Source organism: Stegodyphus dumicola, chromosome 3 (genome assembly GCF_044657685.1).
Source record: "Stegodyphus dumicola isolate Sdum_Otavi_A_Nest chromosome 3, ASM4465768v1".
Taxonomy (NCBI): Eukaryota; Metazoa; Arthropoda; class Arachnida; order Araneae; family Eresidae; genus Stegodyphus; species Stegodyphus dumicola.
This window is the reverse complement of record NC_140770.1, coordinates 202703073-202721665: the sequence shown is the minus strand read 5'-3', so window position 1 is coordinate 202721665 and position 18593 is coordinate 202703073. Positions and strand designations below refer to the sequence as shown.

The window sequence follows — 18593 nt, the reverse complement described above, 5'->3', positions numbered from 1 at the left end:
ATTATTTTTTTAACACTTATGTAATACTTTTCTTATTATAGCATCACAAGGATCTGCTCATCTTCTACTGAAGGACAAGTTTAAGCACATGCCACTATGATGTGATCCACTATGCATATGAACACATAACTGGCCTCGTAATTTAATTCACAATGAGGAGCTTGTGAGAGAAATGTTTCATGAAAAAATGCAATCTTGAGGCTGCAAATATCAGAGAGACTCATTCTGCAAGAAATGTGACAAATTTATTAAGATAGCAGTAGGGGGTTAGGGGGAGGGGACTGTGAAACTGACAGATAAGATGAGTGATATGTATACTACATGCTTTGGTACGCCACATGGGGACACTGCACTGGGAACCTATTCATTTTGAAATATGATTATCTCTGGGAACATACTTCAGACTTTAAATTATGATGATGGAGAGTTCTCTGGATGCATTCATAGTGTCAAATAGAGCACTCATTAAACTCTCAGAAGGTTCTGATTTTACCACTGTACTCCAAACTGGAATTAATTAAGTAATTTATCAAACCTGCAAATATAGAGTTGGCTGTTTTCAAACAATTCCAAAATTTTTTCCTCAGAATTGTCTGTGAAAATGATCAAAGTATACGTTATCTTCCAAGAATTTAATAATGACTAGAAAGAGGGTTTGGGTTTGCTTTTATGTTATTATTATTACCTATGTTATCATAAGAACAAACACTACATGAAACTTATAGTGAAAAAATTGGCACAAAGTGGACTGCAGAAAGTGGATAACCAACAAAAATATGAGCATATACTTTCATTCCAACATTATGGACTTTGAACACTGCAATCAAAATGAATATCATAAAAATATGATGGAAGATTATACATGGGTGCCAGTATCCAAGAGTAAATTATAAAGCAAAATTCAGAGAATTTCTATGAAAGATTCTGAATTCACCATTATAAAATATATCATTATTGAAATTTTTGTAATTTTATACTCACACTACATATTCAACTTAGTTATCATCAATACATATACTCCTTTCTTAAAATGCTAATTTTTATTGATTTACATCAGCATACGCCTTGAAAGTTAATTAATTTTCACTGAAACAATGTGAATTAGCAGATATTGTTGCCCTGGCCATATAAGTAGAGTTTAGGAATAAACATAAGTTTTTTGTAATTGAAAACATTTTCTAAAAAGGTATTAAGTATAAAAACCAAGGGGGGAAAAAGTTAAAACTTGTATATAATTATTACCTTCAAATATTAAATAAATATACAAAACAATACACAAAAGTAATTTGGAAAATAAAATAAGATCTAAATGATATACTAGTTGATATACTAGATGATATATGATATACTAGTTACAAAATTTTCAGTGAATCCAAAATTGTACACCATTAACAAGAAATATTATTTTTAAAGAAAAAGTATTTAATTAAAAAAAAAGAGAGAGAGAGAGAGTTGACATTTTTTCCCCCCTGGAAAGTACAAATCTATACACTAGCTAGAATAATCACCTAGAGAAAGTATATAAAAAAAAAATTAATGGAATCTATAATAGGATAAAATAATTTATATTATTCTAAACTATTACAACAAACATAGCATAATACAATTCAGTTTAAAGAACAAACAAGTAATTAAAGAACTAGTTTGGAAATATTCTAAGAAAAGTCTGCATAATTCCAGCATTCCAGGTGAACTATATTTTAACATACATCTGATAAAATAGAAAGCATACATAAATTAAACCAATATATATACATATATACAGAGTTAAAAAATCTAAAGTTAAAAGCAAACTGGAATCAAAGCAGGGCAATTCCTCAATAATATTAATAATTGCAATGGTGTATAAGAAGTTTAACACAATGTCTAAAACAAATCAAAATTATATATATATATACATACAACATGCCTAATGCAAGATTATAAAAATTTATATCTATATGATATTAAGATCAATATAATTAATGAAATTATTCATTATTGAATTTAAAGCTACATGGGAATTTATAATACGAGTAATATCAAATTCTGGAAAACAAGTTATCTTATTTTAAAAACTTAAAGACTTTTATAGCTGCTACAAAAATCAAGCATTTACATTATTACCTAATTAGATTTTACAAAATTTAATTAGTCTAACAAATATCCAGTACCTAAGAGATCACAGCAACAGATGGATTGGATTGGATTATTCAATTCTGGCAAAGCACACGATGGCTATCTGCCTAAAGGGAGGGGTGCCTTCGTGGAGGACTTTCTAAGGGAAAATGGCTAGTATTCACGTTACACATGGGGAAAACCACGAAAACGCCCATGCAGCCAGCTTGTTCACGGGATTCGAACCTCGGACGGAACTACCAGTGTTCAGTATCTTTGCCGCTCAGCTGCTGGTGGGCTCACAGCAACAGAAAAAAGATTTATATACCAAACTGCTTTCCTTCCCTACGTATGAAAGAGATTACTTTTCTTATTTAGCTCTTCAAATGAAAATCCACAGTTTAACTCATCAGTTTCATTTTGGTATTGAGTAAAATATTAATGTAAAAGATGCATTTCAAAATAATGAAACAATAAATTCGATTTAAAAAAAAAAAAAGAAATTAAAAGATTAAAACCAAAAAGAAACTATTTTCACAATATGTGTAATTACAAACGTTTGAACGAGGAAAAAAGATGAAATCAAAAAATATTTAATCATTAGTACAATCCAAGTCAATGGAAAGTTGATTGAGAAAGGTGATGGTTTCTTCAATCAATGAATATAATATTCACAGAACACCAGATTCGTTATCTATTTTTAGTTTATATTTCTCAAACTGAGATTCACACTACATTGTGTGAAATTAAAGCACTTCAGTTTGAAAACAGCAGGCAATGTATGTATTCTTACAGCAACAAACCAATATTTATATTTTCTGACAATTCTCTTATCATTTAAAAAAAACAGATGTGTAATCTATTGTTCTAGGAGAAAATTTTTATGAAAAGCAAAGCAATAAAAAGTAAGAAAGTTTAGTAAAGACTGTGATATTGTTTCATACTCAATATCTTGTTTCAGAAGCAGATTTAGAGCACTGGCATGTATAAGAAAATATGATAATAAACATACTTTATAAAAATATATACATACATATATTTATAAAAATATATACATACATATATTTATAAAAATATATACATACATATATTTATAAAAATATATACAAGTTAATACTTACATTTTTAACTTTTATGAGACTGCATAAATAATAATAATTCTAATAATAATTTTTATGCTAATATAACTTCTACATGCATTACGTAAGTAGCTAATACAGCTACTTACAAAATGTTACTACTTACATATGTTCTTTAGTTTTCTTTTAACTTTAAACTAATGAATTTTTTATGTAATTCAAAACAACATTTTTTGTATATGCAACATCATTATAACTGAACTTGATATATATTGCTGTTTAAAAGCCCATATGCAAAATTCAGAGGGCTATAGATTAAATATTTACTACCAATAAATGTAAATACTTTCCTCTGCATGGTGAGTTCTTTTTCGACAACTGTGTTTCTCACTGCAGTGGTAAAAGAATGACATTGTCTAAGAAGAGAAAATATGCACTACATGTGGGGTTATTTTTAAAGTCATTACGTTATTTCTTTATATTTTGTTGATATCAAAATGCACTATTACAGGGATAGGCACAAATATACACAATAATAAATATAAATATAATAAATAATAAAATAAAAAATAAGACAAACAAAATAATAAAATATTTAATTTAATAACAACTGCATTTTGGTATTTTAGTGGTAGATAAGAGATTGTCAATTCAGATATCTTTACTTAATATAAAAAAAAAAATAAACTTTTAAATCTGTATATAAATAATAATACCATTTTTAACATTTTAACAAAATCAAAATTAAAATAAAATTTTAGAAGGAAGATTCGGTGTTACAAATTATTTTAATGATTTTCTTATAATTTATTCTGCTGTGAAGTAGAACACATAGCATGATATACGTGAGGTATTGTGCAATTGCTTTATAACTTGTAATGTAAAAACTGGTTTTTATGATTATCTATATTTATCTATAACACAAGCATTTTAAAGATATTTTCAAATTAAAAATAAAACATGTCAATGCATATCAAGCTGCAAAGCTTAATATGAATCAAAGTTTTAGATATACACACAGAACAATCTCTAATATAACAAGTTTAAAGCTTTTAGGAAAAAATACTCAATCTTTTAGATGAAAATTTTACCTAATTACAGTGAAACCTCAGAACAATATATGTTCTCTCAAATAATATAACATAGATGTTAGATATGCATCACAGTAATATCTTAAATGTGTATATAACTAAGTAAAAATATTATAGCAGTTTCTTGAATGTGCACATGGTTAAATAAAATTATTACAATATCAAGGATTTTAAACATTATTAATTTCCAGTTTTAAAAAGCAACTTGCTTACCATAAAATTTCTAGTAACATAAGTAAATCAATGTACCCAAATATAAATAGCATGTTTAAGGTAAATGATTATGTTTAAGATTACACAAATACACCAACACACTGCATATCACACAATTCACTTGTCATTTTCTTAATATAATTTATAATTATTTTAATAACATTACTTTTGATTATTGATAATGTTTATGTTTCTGTGTTAAAGATGCAATTTTATTTATGCAACCTTTATATGCCACATCAAATTCAACCACAGTACTAAAACTCATGGACAACTGACTACCAGAAATTAAGAAATACAATTTCCAGCTAGCAACTGCAGCATGTAGTTAGCCAACTGTAAGTTAATTAATTTATTAAATGTAAATCTTCAATTAATTCAGCAAAATTCAAGTTTCAGAATTACTAAGAAAAGAAATACTCAAAATTAATATAACTTATGAGCTAATACTCATATTTGCAATGCCATGAAAAGAGAAATCTAATAATAACTAACAGATAAGATTTAGAAGATAAAGATTAACTTAAATATAAGTTTTAATATATGGGTATGCTAAATCAGAAACAGAATTTACATATCCTAAATAAAACTTTGTACATAAATTATACCTACTTTAAGACATTGGATCTCAGTTCTGGCAATTAAGTTTCTATTCCTAAGTAGCATACAATTATTTTTATTTTATTAGCCATTAATGACAATGCTACAGCTGTAGATCTCTAGGAAAGAACTATGCAAATGTAAAAACTACTTAAATTTGTTTAATCCCCCCAAGAAGTAAATAATTAGTGCAATTAATGCTATTATCTGAGATATAAAAATGAGATCAGAAATCTTAGGTCCTCTTCATTGTCAACTTTTTTTTAAAATGCTTCAAAAGTATACACATTGATTGATTTTTATATGTTTTGATTATCTGCCAAAACCTTTTGTCAAAATTATGCCTACAGGCTATTATTTTCTCGTGTAAAAAATTTTAAATGCTTTAGTAATATACAACATCTGTATTTTCCATTTTGCACTGTTATATGATAAAGTCAATATAATATTACAGTGATATTAAAAAATAAAATATTTCTTTCAAAATAATGTTCATTCACCATTTAATAATCTATAATTATCAATAACAAATATTTCAAAATAATAACTTTTACAGCATGAAAGACGTTGTTTACAATTTCTTTCTAATTCTTTAAAGAAGTTCAAATCTCCTCTTGTTATTTTATTTCACTTCTTTTCCTAAATTTAATGCACAACCAAATGAAAAAAAAAAACACAGAAGAAATAATATAAATTTCAATTAGTATGGGAAATATATCAGATAATTAGAGAAATGTTTTTAATTTTATTAATATTACATGGATAAAAGCATGTTACTATTGTATTCATGTTTCGATTGCATTTCCAAAGTAATCATAAAAAAAGTTTTTTTTGGAGAGATATCAATCAATTAATAAGTCAAAAATATGGTTACAACTTCACTTAACGTATAACTGGATAGGATGAAAAAAAGTGACAGAAAACAAGAATAAGAGTCTTTACATCAAGAAAACAATAGAAACTAACATTTATTTTAAATTCCTTACAAAAATGAAAATTTTAGAATAATTACTATGCATTTTAAATAAAAGATGTAGTTACACAGCAGAAACTCTATCTTGATTACAGTAAAATGTATATCAATAAAACCTATTAAAACACTTCCGATTCCTAGAAGTGCTTTCAATCATTCTAGATTTTAGATTATATATTCTTTGCAATTTGCTCTAATTTCATAATATTGAGATAAAAAAGAGCATCTTTTTTTTTTATATAAAAATTAAACAGCACTTTATTCAAGAACCCTACATCTTAATCATACTATTCACACATTAATAATGGCTTTTGTTACGAGTTAAAAAACACTTAATAAAAATTTTGCTTGCATAGATTATCTATATTGACAAAAAACATGAACAAGAAAAGCTATCAGACATCCTAATGACGATATGACAGTTACCACAAAACTTTGGGGGGGGGGATCAAGCATGGAAATAAAACAACATGTGCAAAATATGGCATTTCTCAATCACTCACAGCCCAAAGAATAGAGTATATATAGTAGCATGCACACTCACAATTTCACAAGCCATTGGATTGATAAATTTAGAATACATGTGAGTTGCAAGACTGTGTAATAAGGCACAGTCTTAACAAGAGACATGTGTCATATGGCAAGTATTATTGCTTGAGTAATATGATATACAGCCCATGCCTGTTCAACCATTAGTATGTTGTACGATAAATGACTTGCAATCATATTCTGGTACAAATATTAATAGTGGTGACAAAGCAGAAGCACCTGAAGAGAGTTTGATTTCAATGTACACTGATAAATGCTTTGCATAGAAATTATTTATTCTGCTGAAGAAGTAAAAATAAAAATTTAGCAGTTTGCTTAAAAATGTAACACAGTATTACAGAAAGTGTGCCAAACTGTACTGGCTCTTGAGACAGGTGGTACAATGAAACATAAAGCGACATGAATTCATCAGCATATGCAAACTGGATCATAGAAGGCACTAACATGGGACATGCAGTAAAGAAGTGAAGCAAATAAAATAGATATCCCGATTTTAAATCAAACATATATTTTTTTCACCCTCTTAAACAAGTCTTCCATATTGGACATAAACTTCGTTGTGTATATTACAAGTAACGCTCCTTCCTGAGACTCTAGTCATATCATTATCATCTGTATAACTCATAGTGCATGCATTAAAACTGCTCACAGCACTGTCTTCTCTGACCACATTATCATGCCATGGAGTGACGTGTATGATACATGCAACTTTATGATCATATATGTTATCTCTATTGAAAATAGGATTTTTCAAACCTCACAGTTATATTATGTTTGCAAAATTTACATATGCAAATCTTGTGGTCATGTACCGCTTTACATGCTGTTCTGAAGAATGGAAGCAATTTTGAAATGCCACACTTTGGGCTTGTAGCTTTGTTCACATGCTTGATTATTCTCAAAGTTTTATGATGATTGTTGTTGGGTAAGTTGATAACTTTCTTTGGGAGTCAACTAGTATAAAGATTATTTTATCATATATACAAAATGTCTGCAAATAATACACCAATGAAAAAAAAAAAAAATTGGATACAAGGAATTCTTCATCATGAAATAATTCAAAAGAGCATTTATTCAACGTGCTGCTGTTCTACTACTACTGATTCATTTCACATATTTACAAAGACTTTTTTCATGCATTTCACATGGTATTTATATATTTGTTTTGTAATAGTACATACTATAGAGCAGGGGTTCTCAACCGGTAGTATGTGTACCACTGGTGGTATGCAAAAGAAAAATAAGTGGTACGCTAGTAAAGTATTTTTAACTGTTAAATTCAAAAATTAAAACCCCAACATCCTGATTGAGTTTTTTCTCTAACACTTGTAAACTTATGCAATCTGAGCTTTGTTCAAGAGTGGTGGTGGTGGTATTAATACTATAACATTTTAAAATTTTTGTTCGGATGGTACACGCTAATCAAACGGTTGAGAACCGCTGCTATAGAGTAAATATAGTGTATAATATATTTCATGTATTACACAATGTATTCACACAGATGCATAAAATAAATTTTGATAAGTACTGACCCATCCCATAATTCACATTAAAAAAATCCAATATTCATTGATTAGCTGATAATGCAAAGTAACTGAGACAAATGTGAATATTTTCCAGCACTTTTCACAAAACAGTTTGTTTTATCAGTTTAACACATTGCACAAACTATATTTTTTAATTTAATGTCTTCTTACATTTGTACCCATTTATATATATGTTACTGTAAAAGCCTGAAGTCTGGTAAATCCTAAGTTTTACCAAAGTGGCTTGGTAAAAGTCCAAAGTATGCTTTAAAATGATTCCATTTCAGACTTTTACAAAGCCTTTGCGGTAAAACCTAGGAGTTACCAACTTCTTCGAGTAAAAGCCTGAAACGAGGAATTACATATGATAGAATTTTCCATTTGCAGATATATTGTATACAGTATGTCCCAAAAAAAGTTAAAACACACTTTAACTTTTGAATTGATAATATAAATTGTAAAAGTGATCAAATAAGATAAGATTTAAGATTATGTTGATGAAACTGTCTTACAATTATTTTTCAAAGAGCTAAAAGGAATAAAAATAGCAAAATGCAATACTTATGCCATTTCACAAATAAGATTCCACGTGAAAAATCTTAACACACAATTGTCTCGACAACTACTGAAGAGATTTCAATAATTTTTTTAAATAATTTGGGAATAGTTAAAAAAAAAAAAAAAAAAAAAAATACTGAATTTAAAAAAATAAGAAAAATGTAGTATGTTTTTCTTTAATAATATAACATTTTGAATTACAAAGCAGATCAGCTGATTTACGCACACATCTTCATAGTACACTTTGAACAATTACATTTTCTAAGAATAGTACCTTCATCTTCTGTATTAATGCTGCATTTATTAATATTTATAATTTTTCCTAAGTTCTCTTCAATGGCTATCTTACTAATAAATTACATGGCACAACTGAATTTGTAAGTTCCAGCTTTATAGAATAACCAAATGTAGCTTCATAAGGCGAACATTTGATTCCCTCGTGATATGCTTTGTTTCTCATTGCTTGAACAAATTTTAATCCTTCTGACCACTTTTCTGTCTTATTTGTTTCCATGCATGTTGCCAACATGTTCTCAATGTCTTAATTCACACATTTGATAGAACCTTGTGTTTGAGTGTGTCTCGCTTCACTGTGAACTATTTTTGTATCACTCCCCATTTCACATAAACTGTTTATGATTTGCTTGCAAAAATTCCTCCCCTTGTCCAAATGGAGAACGTTCGGGGTTTCAAAATTTGCAAAAATATTAAGAAGGTGATATGCTACTTCATCAGATCTTTTTATTATGTAAACTTCGAAGAAGGCCAATTTTTGTAAGAGGATCTTGATACACTATAATGAATTTCATATCACGATCAGAATTGGACTGCATATCTATTAGGCCAACTTTGTATCGAAAATTCATTTTGCTATGCACAATTGGTTTGATTACAATCCCCTTTTTCACAATTTTGTTTGCTTTTTCTGGATTGATTCACATAGTCTCAAATACATGATGCTAGATGTTACATTCTTGTACTTGCAATTCAAATCCTTAATCATAGGGTTCTTACACCATGGCTAACGGCGATATGAGCATCGTGTAGATTTCATCAATTATAACATAATGTAAGATTTCTGCTTTTTTCTGCAGATAGTGGTGCTATAAGTTTGTCCTCTTCTCCAATATTTAGAATATCACAGTGTTTCAATATTTATGTAAGTTAGAATTTATTATTCCCATTTGTTAAATTAACCTTTTGAGGCCGGGGCTTTGGTAGCAGTAAAAGCTACCAAAGAACGGGAAATCTTGAACCGAATACTTTCCCTCCTTTAAGAAATCACCTCCTATTTACAACAAAGATTCTTGTGTGTAGTTTAATGGATTCTCAGAGGGGTGCATCTATGTTGCAAAAGGAAGACCTTTAAAAGAGATAGGTGGTTAAAACCCTAGGGACGTCAAATTTGACATTTCACCCCACTTTTCAGCCTGGAAAATGGGGGGGGGGGAAAGATATGGCCACTAAATTGAACAACCCCGTCTTTTCAAAGAGAGGACTCTATGGCCACTATAATGGCCATCCCATCTTCAAAAGGTTAAAGCTGTTATCAAGCTTATTTTTTACAGATTCAGGCGAAATGTTGTAAAAAATTTTCTGCATAGCATCACTCATTTCCCTTCAGCAAAATAAAAAACACCAAAATATGTTGAAATGGAAACAAACTGCTTATATTTTATGTCGTAGCAGTTTATACTTGTTTGAACTCGTTGGAAGCTAGCCTTCAAATGGAACGAATTAAAGGAGCAGGAATACAAAAGTGTCGCAACTAAATTTGCATGCTCAGGTTTATTCAGAATTTATTTAAATCGGGGTTTCGAAAAATTTCGGGCTTTTACCAGAAGGCATTGGTTATTCCAGGGTTTTACCACATAGGCTTGGTAAAAGTCCAAAATGGAATCATATTAAAGCATACTTCGGACTTTTACCAAGCCACCTTGGTAAAAGCTATCACCACTTCGATAAAACCTAGGATTTACCAGACTTCGGTTTTTACACTAGCATATATTTTAAGCATGCAACAAGGTATTCACAACATAGAAAAATTAATTTTATTGATACAGGCAGCACATGTTACTTTGCTAAATTACAATGGCTTCCAAAAGTTAAGCATGTGAAGATAAAATCAACAAAAATAGAAAAATAAACTTTTATTAACACTAAGTTGCACATGAAGATAATAAATGTTTTATGCATGAAAGAAAGCATGCATTATATACAAAGATGTTATATTACAAATAATTTATTTTCACCAATTATGTGATAATGTCACATTTGGGTCATTAACAAATTGATGTTTAAAGCTAAAAACAAACAAACATTAATAAGGTATGTGACCATCCCGCACCTTCACACAAATTTTACAGTGACTACCCATATTTTCAATGAGGTGATCAACTATCTCATATGACAACAAAGGCCATTCCTTCATTATGACAGTTTCTATCTGTTTGAGACTGGATAGAGGAGGTAAATATGCACAGACAACATCCATCCCTGAGAGCACTGCAAAGATTCTAAGTGGGATTAAGATTGGAGGAAAATGGCAGCCACACCATACATGAAATACCTTCACTTTTCAGGTACTCATTCACAATACTAGCTTGTTGGGGGACAAGCATTATTATCCAAAAAGAGGACGGAAATAGGTAGGATCTTCTGCGGCAGAGAGTCTTATACTGTGGTGCAATACTTGGTACTCAGGTGTAGTTCTCCACGTGAAGCCTTTAATATACAATATTGGCAAGTATTGTCTTACCACGTGACACTGCAATCATGGCTGTAACAGATCTGTAGGTTGCTAGTCGAACCCTTTAGGTTACTATACCAATATACCAAACTTCACTACCCCTTTGGGGACTGGGCACAAGTCTCCAAACAATTATTTGTCATTTTTGGAACTGTTTTCACATTCAAGAAATTATCAAATGATCAATGCCAGAAAAAAGAAATTCTTTAACTGACTGTTCTGCTACAATACGTTCAAGAGCACTCACTATCTGCCATTCATCCTCTTTCAGCCACAGAAATACGAATCTAATTAAAAATTATCTCATGAAACTTATGAATACTTAAAAATGAATCTTCCCAAAGTCTTCAGGTTGCTGGCATCTTCAACAATTGTCAAATTAGTATATGTTTAGACGGTCAGTCATGACTGGCTATAACATACATTATTTGCATGTTTGCCATATGCATTCACAGCGATCTTCAGTCACTTAAATTCTACTATGCTTTTGAAAATTGTTAATTCATCCTGCATGCTTAAATTTTGGAAGTCAGTGTATATAAAAGTCAACCCCTTCCCCCAAGTAACATTCTTTTGGTAGAAATGTCAAGTTTCAGCATTTCAAAGCAATTTTACATCCCTGATAGTTTCTTGTGTTTTTCTTGAAAGATATGTAACATCTGAAGCCTTTAATGAAAAGCAAGTTTGAACTTTTATAAAAAATACAGGAAATTTTCAATTTCTTTTTAATGTAGTATAACATTCTTTTTTAATTATATCATGTTCAATTTTACTCGTCCCTATATATGTTTGTTTTCTGAACACAACCTATCATGCCAAACATAAAATTCTAAAATATCATGCAGTAAAATGACTAAAAAAATAAACTTTTGAAATTGTAACAGAGGTTAATTATGCCTCAAAGTCAATAGGAAGACATTTAAACAAGTATGATTATGGTTAAACAAAAATTCAGCCATTTTTTAACATCTAAAGAATATATAAATGCAAAAGTAATCAGTAAATTAGAAAAAAACTTACTATGAAAGTATACTGCTTAACATGTTTAATATTTAATATACATACACATATGAAAAAGATACATAAAAATTCATACAAAATAGCAAAAAACATTTTATCGTATTCATAGATAATAACATATAGTAAGTAATTTAACAGAAATCATTTATAATTAATTTACTACTGAAAAAGTCCATATTATATGAAAACTTATAGAAATCTGTTAAGGAAATTCACGTGACTAGGTTTATACTGTTCAATGATACGTTAAAAAGTTCTGACCAGCAGTCCGAGGCAAATGATTATTAATTATAAAAACCTTTGCTGCTGCTAAAGAACATCTATATACAGATGCCTGGAAGACCCCCCAAAATATCAAAATTATACAAAAATATTTTAATCAATACATTTACTCTTCATTTAAAATTATACAAGAAGTATTTGTAGCTTTTATAATCTTTCACAGATATGAAAGTTTCTTCCATGGACGATAAAAGAAAAATATTGTTCTAATAAAGTACTTTTGGAATTTAAATGGCTCTTAAAAAAGTTAAGAAAAAGAAGGGGATAAAAAAAAAAGCTGGAAGTTACAAACATATATATAAAAATGACTGCAATAGTATATTAAATTTGAAAAAGCACTAAGATTAAAGAAATAAGAACCATGATGACATGTAACAAATGAAAAATAACAGAAACTGCCTTTAAAGTGAGCATAAGTAAAAAAGAACAATACAAGAGTTGTGATAAACTGTTAACTTAAACAACACAATGCCACATAACAGGACTATCAGTTATTATATGAGAATAAGCATAAAAGAATTGCAAAAAAAATTATAATTCATTCGTTTTTACAACTAATAGGTAATACTTTTAGAATAAATTTGCTAGATTAACAGTATGACAAACCGGTTTTTCTACATACATAATCTCTTGCATCCTTTATCAGCATAAAACAAGATTTGACTAACATAACAGGCTATTAAAATTTATTATAATAATGACGAGTTATAATAAAAGTGTGAAGTAATAATTAGTTAAGGTAAAATTTAACTCTAGAATTATTAGTTAAACATCTACTATAAAATTTAAATTGTAAGAAAAATTAATTTAAAATTTTAGAAACACTGTTAGAAATTTTTAAAAAACTGCTTGCTTAGGTTGTACTTAATGCATCAAAAAATTAAGAATACCCTTTTAACTGCTACCTTTTTGCTACAAATGAAAAAAACAGATGATAAAAAAAATTAATTAATACCGAAATTAATATAGAAATATAAAAATTTTAATACAGAGCTTTTAATATAGTAATATAAAAATTATATTACTCAAATTTACAATGCACAAAAAGATAATGCTTTAAAATGCAGTATTAAACAATAACAGTTAATATTTTATTTTTCCCTTCGCAGCTCTCTCTCTCTCAACTAGGAAAAAAAAAATATATATACTAAAACAACAAAATTCAAAGATCTACATTAATTTTAAGTAAATTTTAAATTATTTTTACACTAAATCGGACTGTATTTTTAAGGAAATGAATCATATTAAAAAGCAAATAGTTCTGCTTTTTTTTTTTTTTTTTTTTTTTTTTTAAAGAAGGGGAAAAGGTACACGAATATAGTTTCTGGGGGAAAGAGGGAAATACTCAAAAGTGTGTGTCAAAAGAGGTGGAAAAAATTCCACGCATCTAGAAAAACTGTTTGACAGACTTGAAACTTAATACGCAAAAATCTCTTTGCTCGATATGCAAATGATACAAAAATGCACAGAAAGGATCTAATGCACACAGGAAATTTGCACCAAGAACACATACAAGGTATATTAGTTGGCAAGATATATCACTATATCAATTTGGATTACATGGTAATATAAATTGCATTAGCAAACGAGGATGCCCCAAAGACACATTCAACGATGGTGCCACCAAATAACATCTTCCAATAAACTGATATATTGTATAAATTTAATTACTGTCCTTTATCGTTCTCACCTCATTGGACCCATCAGTGACTGAGTGGATAAAAACAATGGGCATAGGTAATTTCATTTTTTTTTAGGTTCAAATCCCTACGAATAGGCTACCTGCACAGGTGTTTTAACTATAACACTTGGTAGCATAAATAGAAGCCACTTTCCTTTAGAAATTTCACCATCAAGGCATGCCTTCTCTTAGGCAGATGTCCCACATGTACATGTTGTATCAATTAAACAAACATTATTAGCTCCTCATTGCTCATATCATGTTTCATTATAATCAACCTATTTTTCTAAATACACCAGATCTTTTTCATTTATGCTAAAATTTATAAAATTCACACAATAATAATAATAAAAAAAAACCTCTTTTACACAATTCACTATTTGACATTGCATATTGACCACTAACAGCCCATCATTTTTTTTAATTATCTCCATAAATCACTTTGATAAAAAATTTGGCCATTTTTTCTCTCTGAAATTTCATTAGTTAAAACCCTTATTTTTCCTATTTTTCAGATATTAGATTTCTAAAATAAATTAAAAATTATTGCATTTATAATAGAAAAACTACTTAATTTTTTATTAAGGTATAATATATTTCAGCCATACTTGAGCTCCCACATTAATACTTCATACTTAATTAGAAATCACTAAATGGAAGTCCTAACAAATTTTAGTATATATTACTTATCACAAACCAAATTTATTTAAGTTTACTGTTCAGACAACTTACTTCAATCACATCTGTTATAAATCTTTAGGCTGAATAACATTTGACTTAGCAATGGAAATAGATGAACTATTAGCCTTATTTGTTCTGCTATTAACAGGTATCTGCATATGTACAGTCTGCATATGTGTTTTGAGATTACCAGGCCAATTAAACAGTTTTTGACATACAGTACATTGAAACCTACGATGAAATGGCTTATGCATTAACAAATGTCTCTTCATGCTGTGTTTTGTAGAATATGTTTTCAAGCAAATAGGGCAGACATTTTCCATAGCTGGTATGAGAGCAACAGCAGTAGGATGGCGTATCTGTTGCAAGTAGCTGGTATATTTTCTTAGAAATTCTTCAACATTAGCCAACTGATTGCCAGCTATCAAAAATATGAAAAATCACAATAAGAAAAACAAATCAACATTCAAAAAGTAAGATTTACATAAGAAAAACAAATCAAACATCATCTACTTTCATTGGCATATAAGTGAGTCTTTTAAACAAAAATTTAACAAATTAGTATATTAAAAAAAAGAAATATTTTTATTTGATAATTTTAGAAAATAAAAAATATGAATACAGTATACCTTTTTGTATGATGAAATCAAAGATATAATAAGTTATAAAATCAGTAGTTACATGCAATAAAATATACACATCTAAAATTATGTTCAATAAAAATAGTATTACATTATACTTAAAAGCTAATAATGAATTTTATAATATTTATAATATATTATATATAAATAAAAAATATTTAAAATATTGCACCTAAGATCAAACCTAAGTTAAAGAGATTTATGCAAAACAAAAAGAGGGGAACTAGTAGTCATATGAATAAAATATTAAAAATACTACCTGAGCTAACTTAGTATTAAAATACAATTTAGAGATTTGCATACAGAAATTTTAAGATAAAATAATAAAAGGTTTCCAAAGTTATAACATCATGGATCTTGTGGGACAAGATACTAAGAGCTGTGAAAGTTGACAGATTTATATAAAGCACACTTTATCAAAGAAATTAATATGTTGAAAAAAAAACCCAACTATTTTGGTGCAACATACTAATTAAAAATTAAATGATTTTCCCTTCAATTCTGGAATTTTGTGTTTTAACTGAATATTACTTAAAAGTACATATTTTACATTATATTCCCTTTTCATTTGTTAAATTTTATGCAAGAAATACAGTTCATGTCAATACGTGACAATATCTCATGCCATTCAGGCCGGGAAAATTAAAATCTGCATTAAAAAAATAAAAAAAAATTAAAAAAAAAAAAATTCCAAATCCTTTAATAATAATAATTTTTATAATTTTACAGAAAAATTAAAAATTATTCTAATAACAAACAAAATCCTGAGGAATTTACAGCTTTAAATTTTGGTTTTCAGTTTAATAACTCTTTTCTAATTGTTTTGTTATATAAGTTTACTTTTCACAACACGGGTTAAAACCCTTATTTTCCCTATTTTTCAGATAAGCACACATTTATAAAAATATATAAAAGATCAGATAATTTTAAAGCTAATACATTCAATAAATGTAACATAATTATTTCCCAATTTAAGCATACATCTTTATAAATTTCAAAAAAAAGATTTTGCAAAGATTAATTCAAATTTTATCAGATGGAGATAGAAAATCTTATTTTCTAATCACTAAATGATTAAGCATAGAAAGACTATCTTTCGTTGATACCTGAATATATATATATATATATATATAACATTCTCATGAACATTCATGTTACATATGAGGTAAATAAAGAAACTTCCATGCTGTCAGCCTGTTCATCTGGATTGATTCATAGAATAAATTTAGAGTGCCCAGTGATTTATTCATTCAGGCACTATAAATTATTTTAAAGTCTTATATACTACTACAAACTTAACATTGTATTTTAACTACTATGGGCTGATAAAATCCTAGAAAATGTTCTACCAATAACCGTACTTTTTTTGATTGAGTTATTGCATGAATGATTGGTTTATTTAGTCTTTATCTCTAAACGTGTGGTAAAATCCTTTGGTTTAATGCTATGCCAAATTTCATCAGTTTTTCAAAGGAAAAATATTAGCAGTAATAGCGTTTTAAACAGGAAAGAAACAGAAATCTGGCACGACGTACTGAGAAAAATAAAAGTGGATAGGGCAGAAATGAAGCATAAACAAATTTTAACTAAGGCAAGTACTTTTGAAAAGATAAGTATTAGAATTAAATGTCATTCATTAAATTAGACAGATACTGATGAATTGAATGCTTCAAAGAAAGATTCACCAATTGAAGAAATTTATTGCATAATTTTATACAAAAAATTATTAAGAAAATATGTATAATTTTGGAAGATCTCATAATTTCTCATCTTCCAGCAAAATATACACTTTTTTATTGCTTGTTTAACAAATTATGGCAGCATATTCATGGACTTATATGCTTCCTGGAGGACTTCCCAATAAATACTGGCTCATATCTATGCTACTCGAGCTTAAAAAAAAATCCTCAAAGAAATACGATGTCAGCCACAGGGAGCTGAATCCAAGACAAATTATCCAAATATAACATTTTATTATATAACATTTATTATTTTTTAGCTTTCAAAGAAACTATAAAGATGTTTTGACAAGAAACAGTACAGTAACAAGAAACATAAATTTCCCAAGAATAAAAATCTTATACAAGATCTCTTAAATTTGAATTAAAATGCTTGTTAACAAAAGAAAAAATATTTCGCAAGTTGCACTTTTTGAGAATTTCAGTTAACCTTTTAACTGATAGAAATGAAATAGTATGATGAGAATACTGGTATTATTTTTTTAATAAAGAATGTTTCAAAAATAATCTGAATATTCCCTCTTGTGTTGTTTATAACTGCAAGGGAAAAAGAACAAGTTGAATCCCTATTGATAGCAAAACCTCTGAAATACTAAGCTATGCAAAAGAAGATAACGAGAAATAAATATTAAAGGCATCAAAAATATAACAATAGGAAAGAACACATTTTTTTCCCCTAGCAGCTAGATTTGGCATGGGGAGGAACACAAATCGTAAAAAGCTTATGATAAAATTGTTGTGCCAATGTTAAATTCACAGTATATTATTATCATGCAAATGAAAGGAAATGAGTTCAAAGTGAACTGAATGATATTATCAACTGAATTTATTATTGATACAATATTTGTTAAATTTCTTTCTTTAAATATGAATTTCCCCTATACTGATCAAAGTCTGAGCTATGAAAATATCTCTTCCCTTTACGTAATATGCATTTTGCCATATTTAAAACCTGATCAAAATTTAAAAATTTAGGAGTTTTAATTTGTATCTTTATCCTTCCAAGAGTGAAGCTTTATTTCATAATATTTAGCTCCTTTCACTTTTTATAATGAATCTACTAAATATATACGACAGTATAAAGTCTCTAATCCGGACGTCCATTATCCGGACC

The 18593-nt window shown here is 28.4% G+C and overlaps 1 protein-coding gene across 5 annotated transcripts in view; it reads right to left on the bottom strand.

Moving 5' to 3' along the window:
- Positions 1-18593, bottom strand: part of LOC118204383 (uncharacterized) — a 281241-nt gene that overhangs the window by 118877 nt on the left and 143771 nt on the right. The window contains exon 5 of one of the 5 annotated variants that reach the window (XM_085813763.1): positions 15151-15520. The exons of the other annotated variants lie outside the window; for them this stretch is intronic. Coding sequence (XP_085669889.1) covers positions 15165-15520 — 356 coding nt within the window. The 3' untranslated portion in view covers positions 15151-15164. Of the gene's footprint in view, positions 1-15150; positions 15521-18593 lie in introns of those variants that run through there. 5 annotated transcript variants of the gene reach the window in all.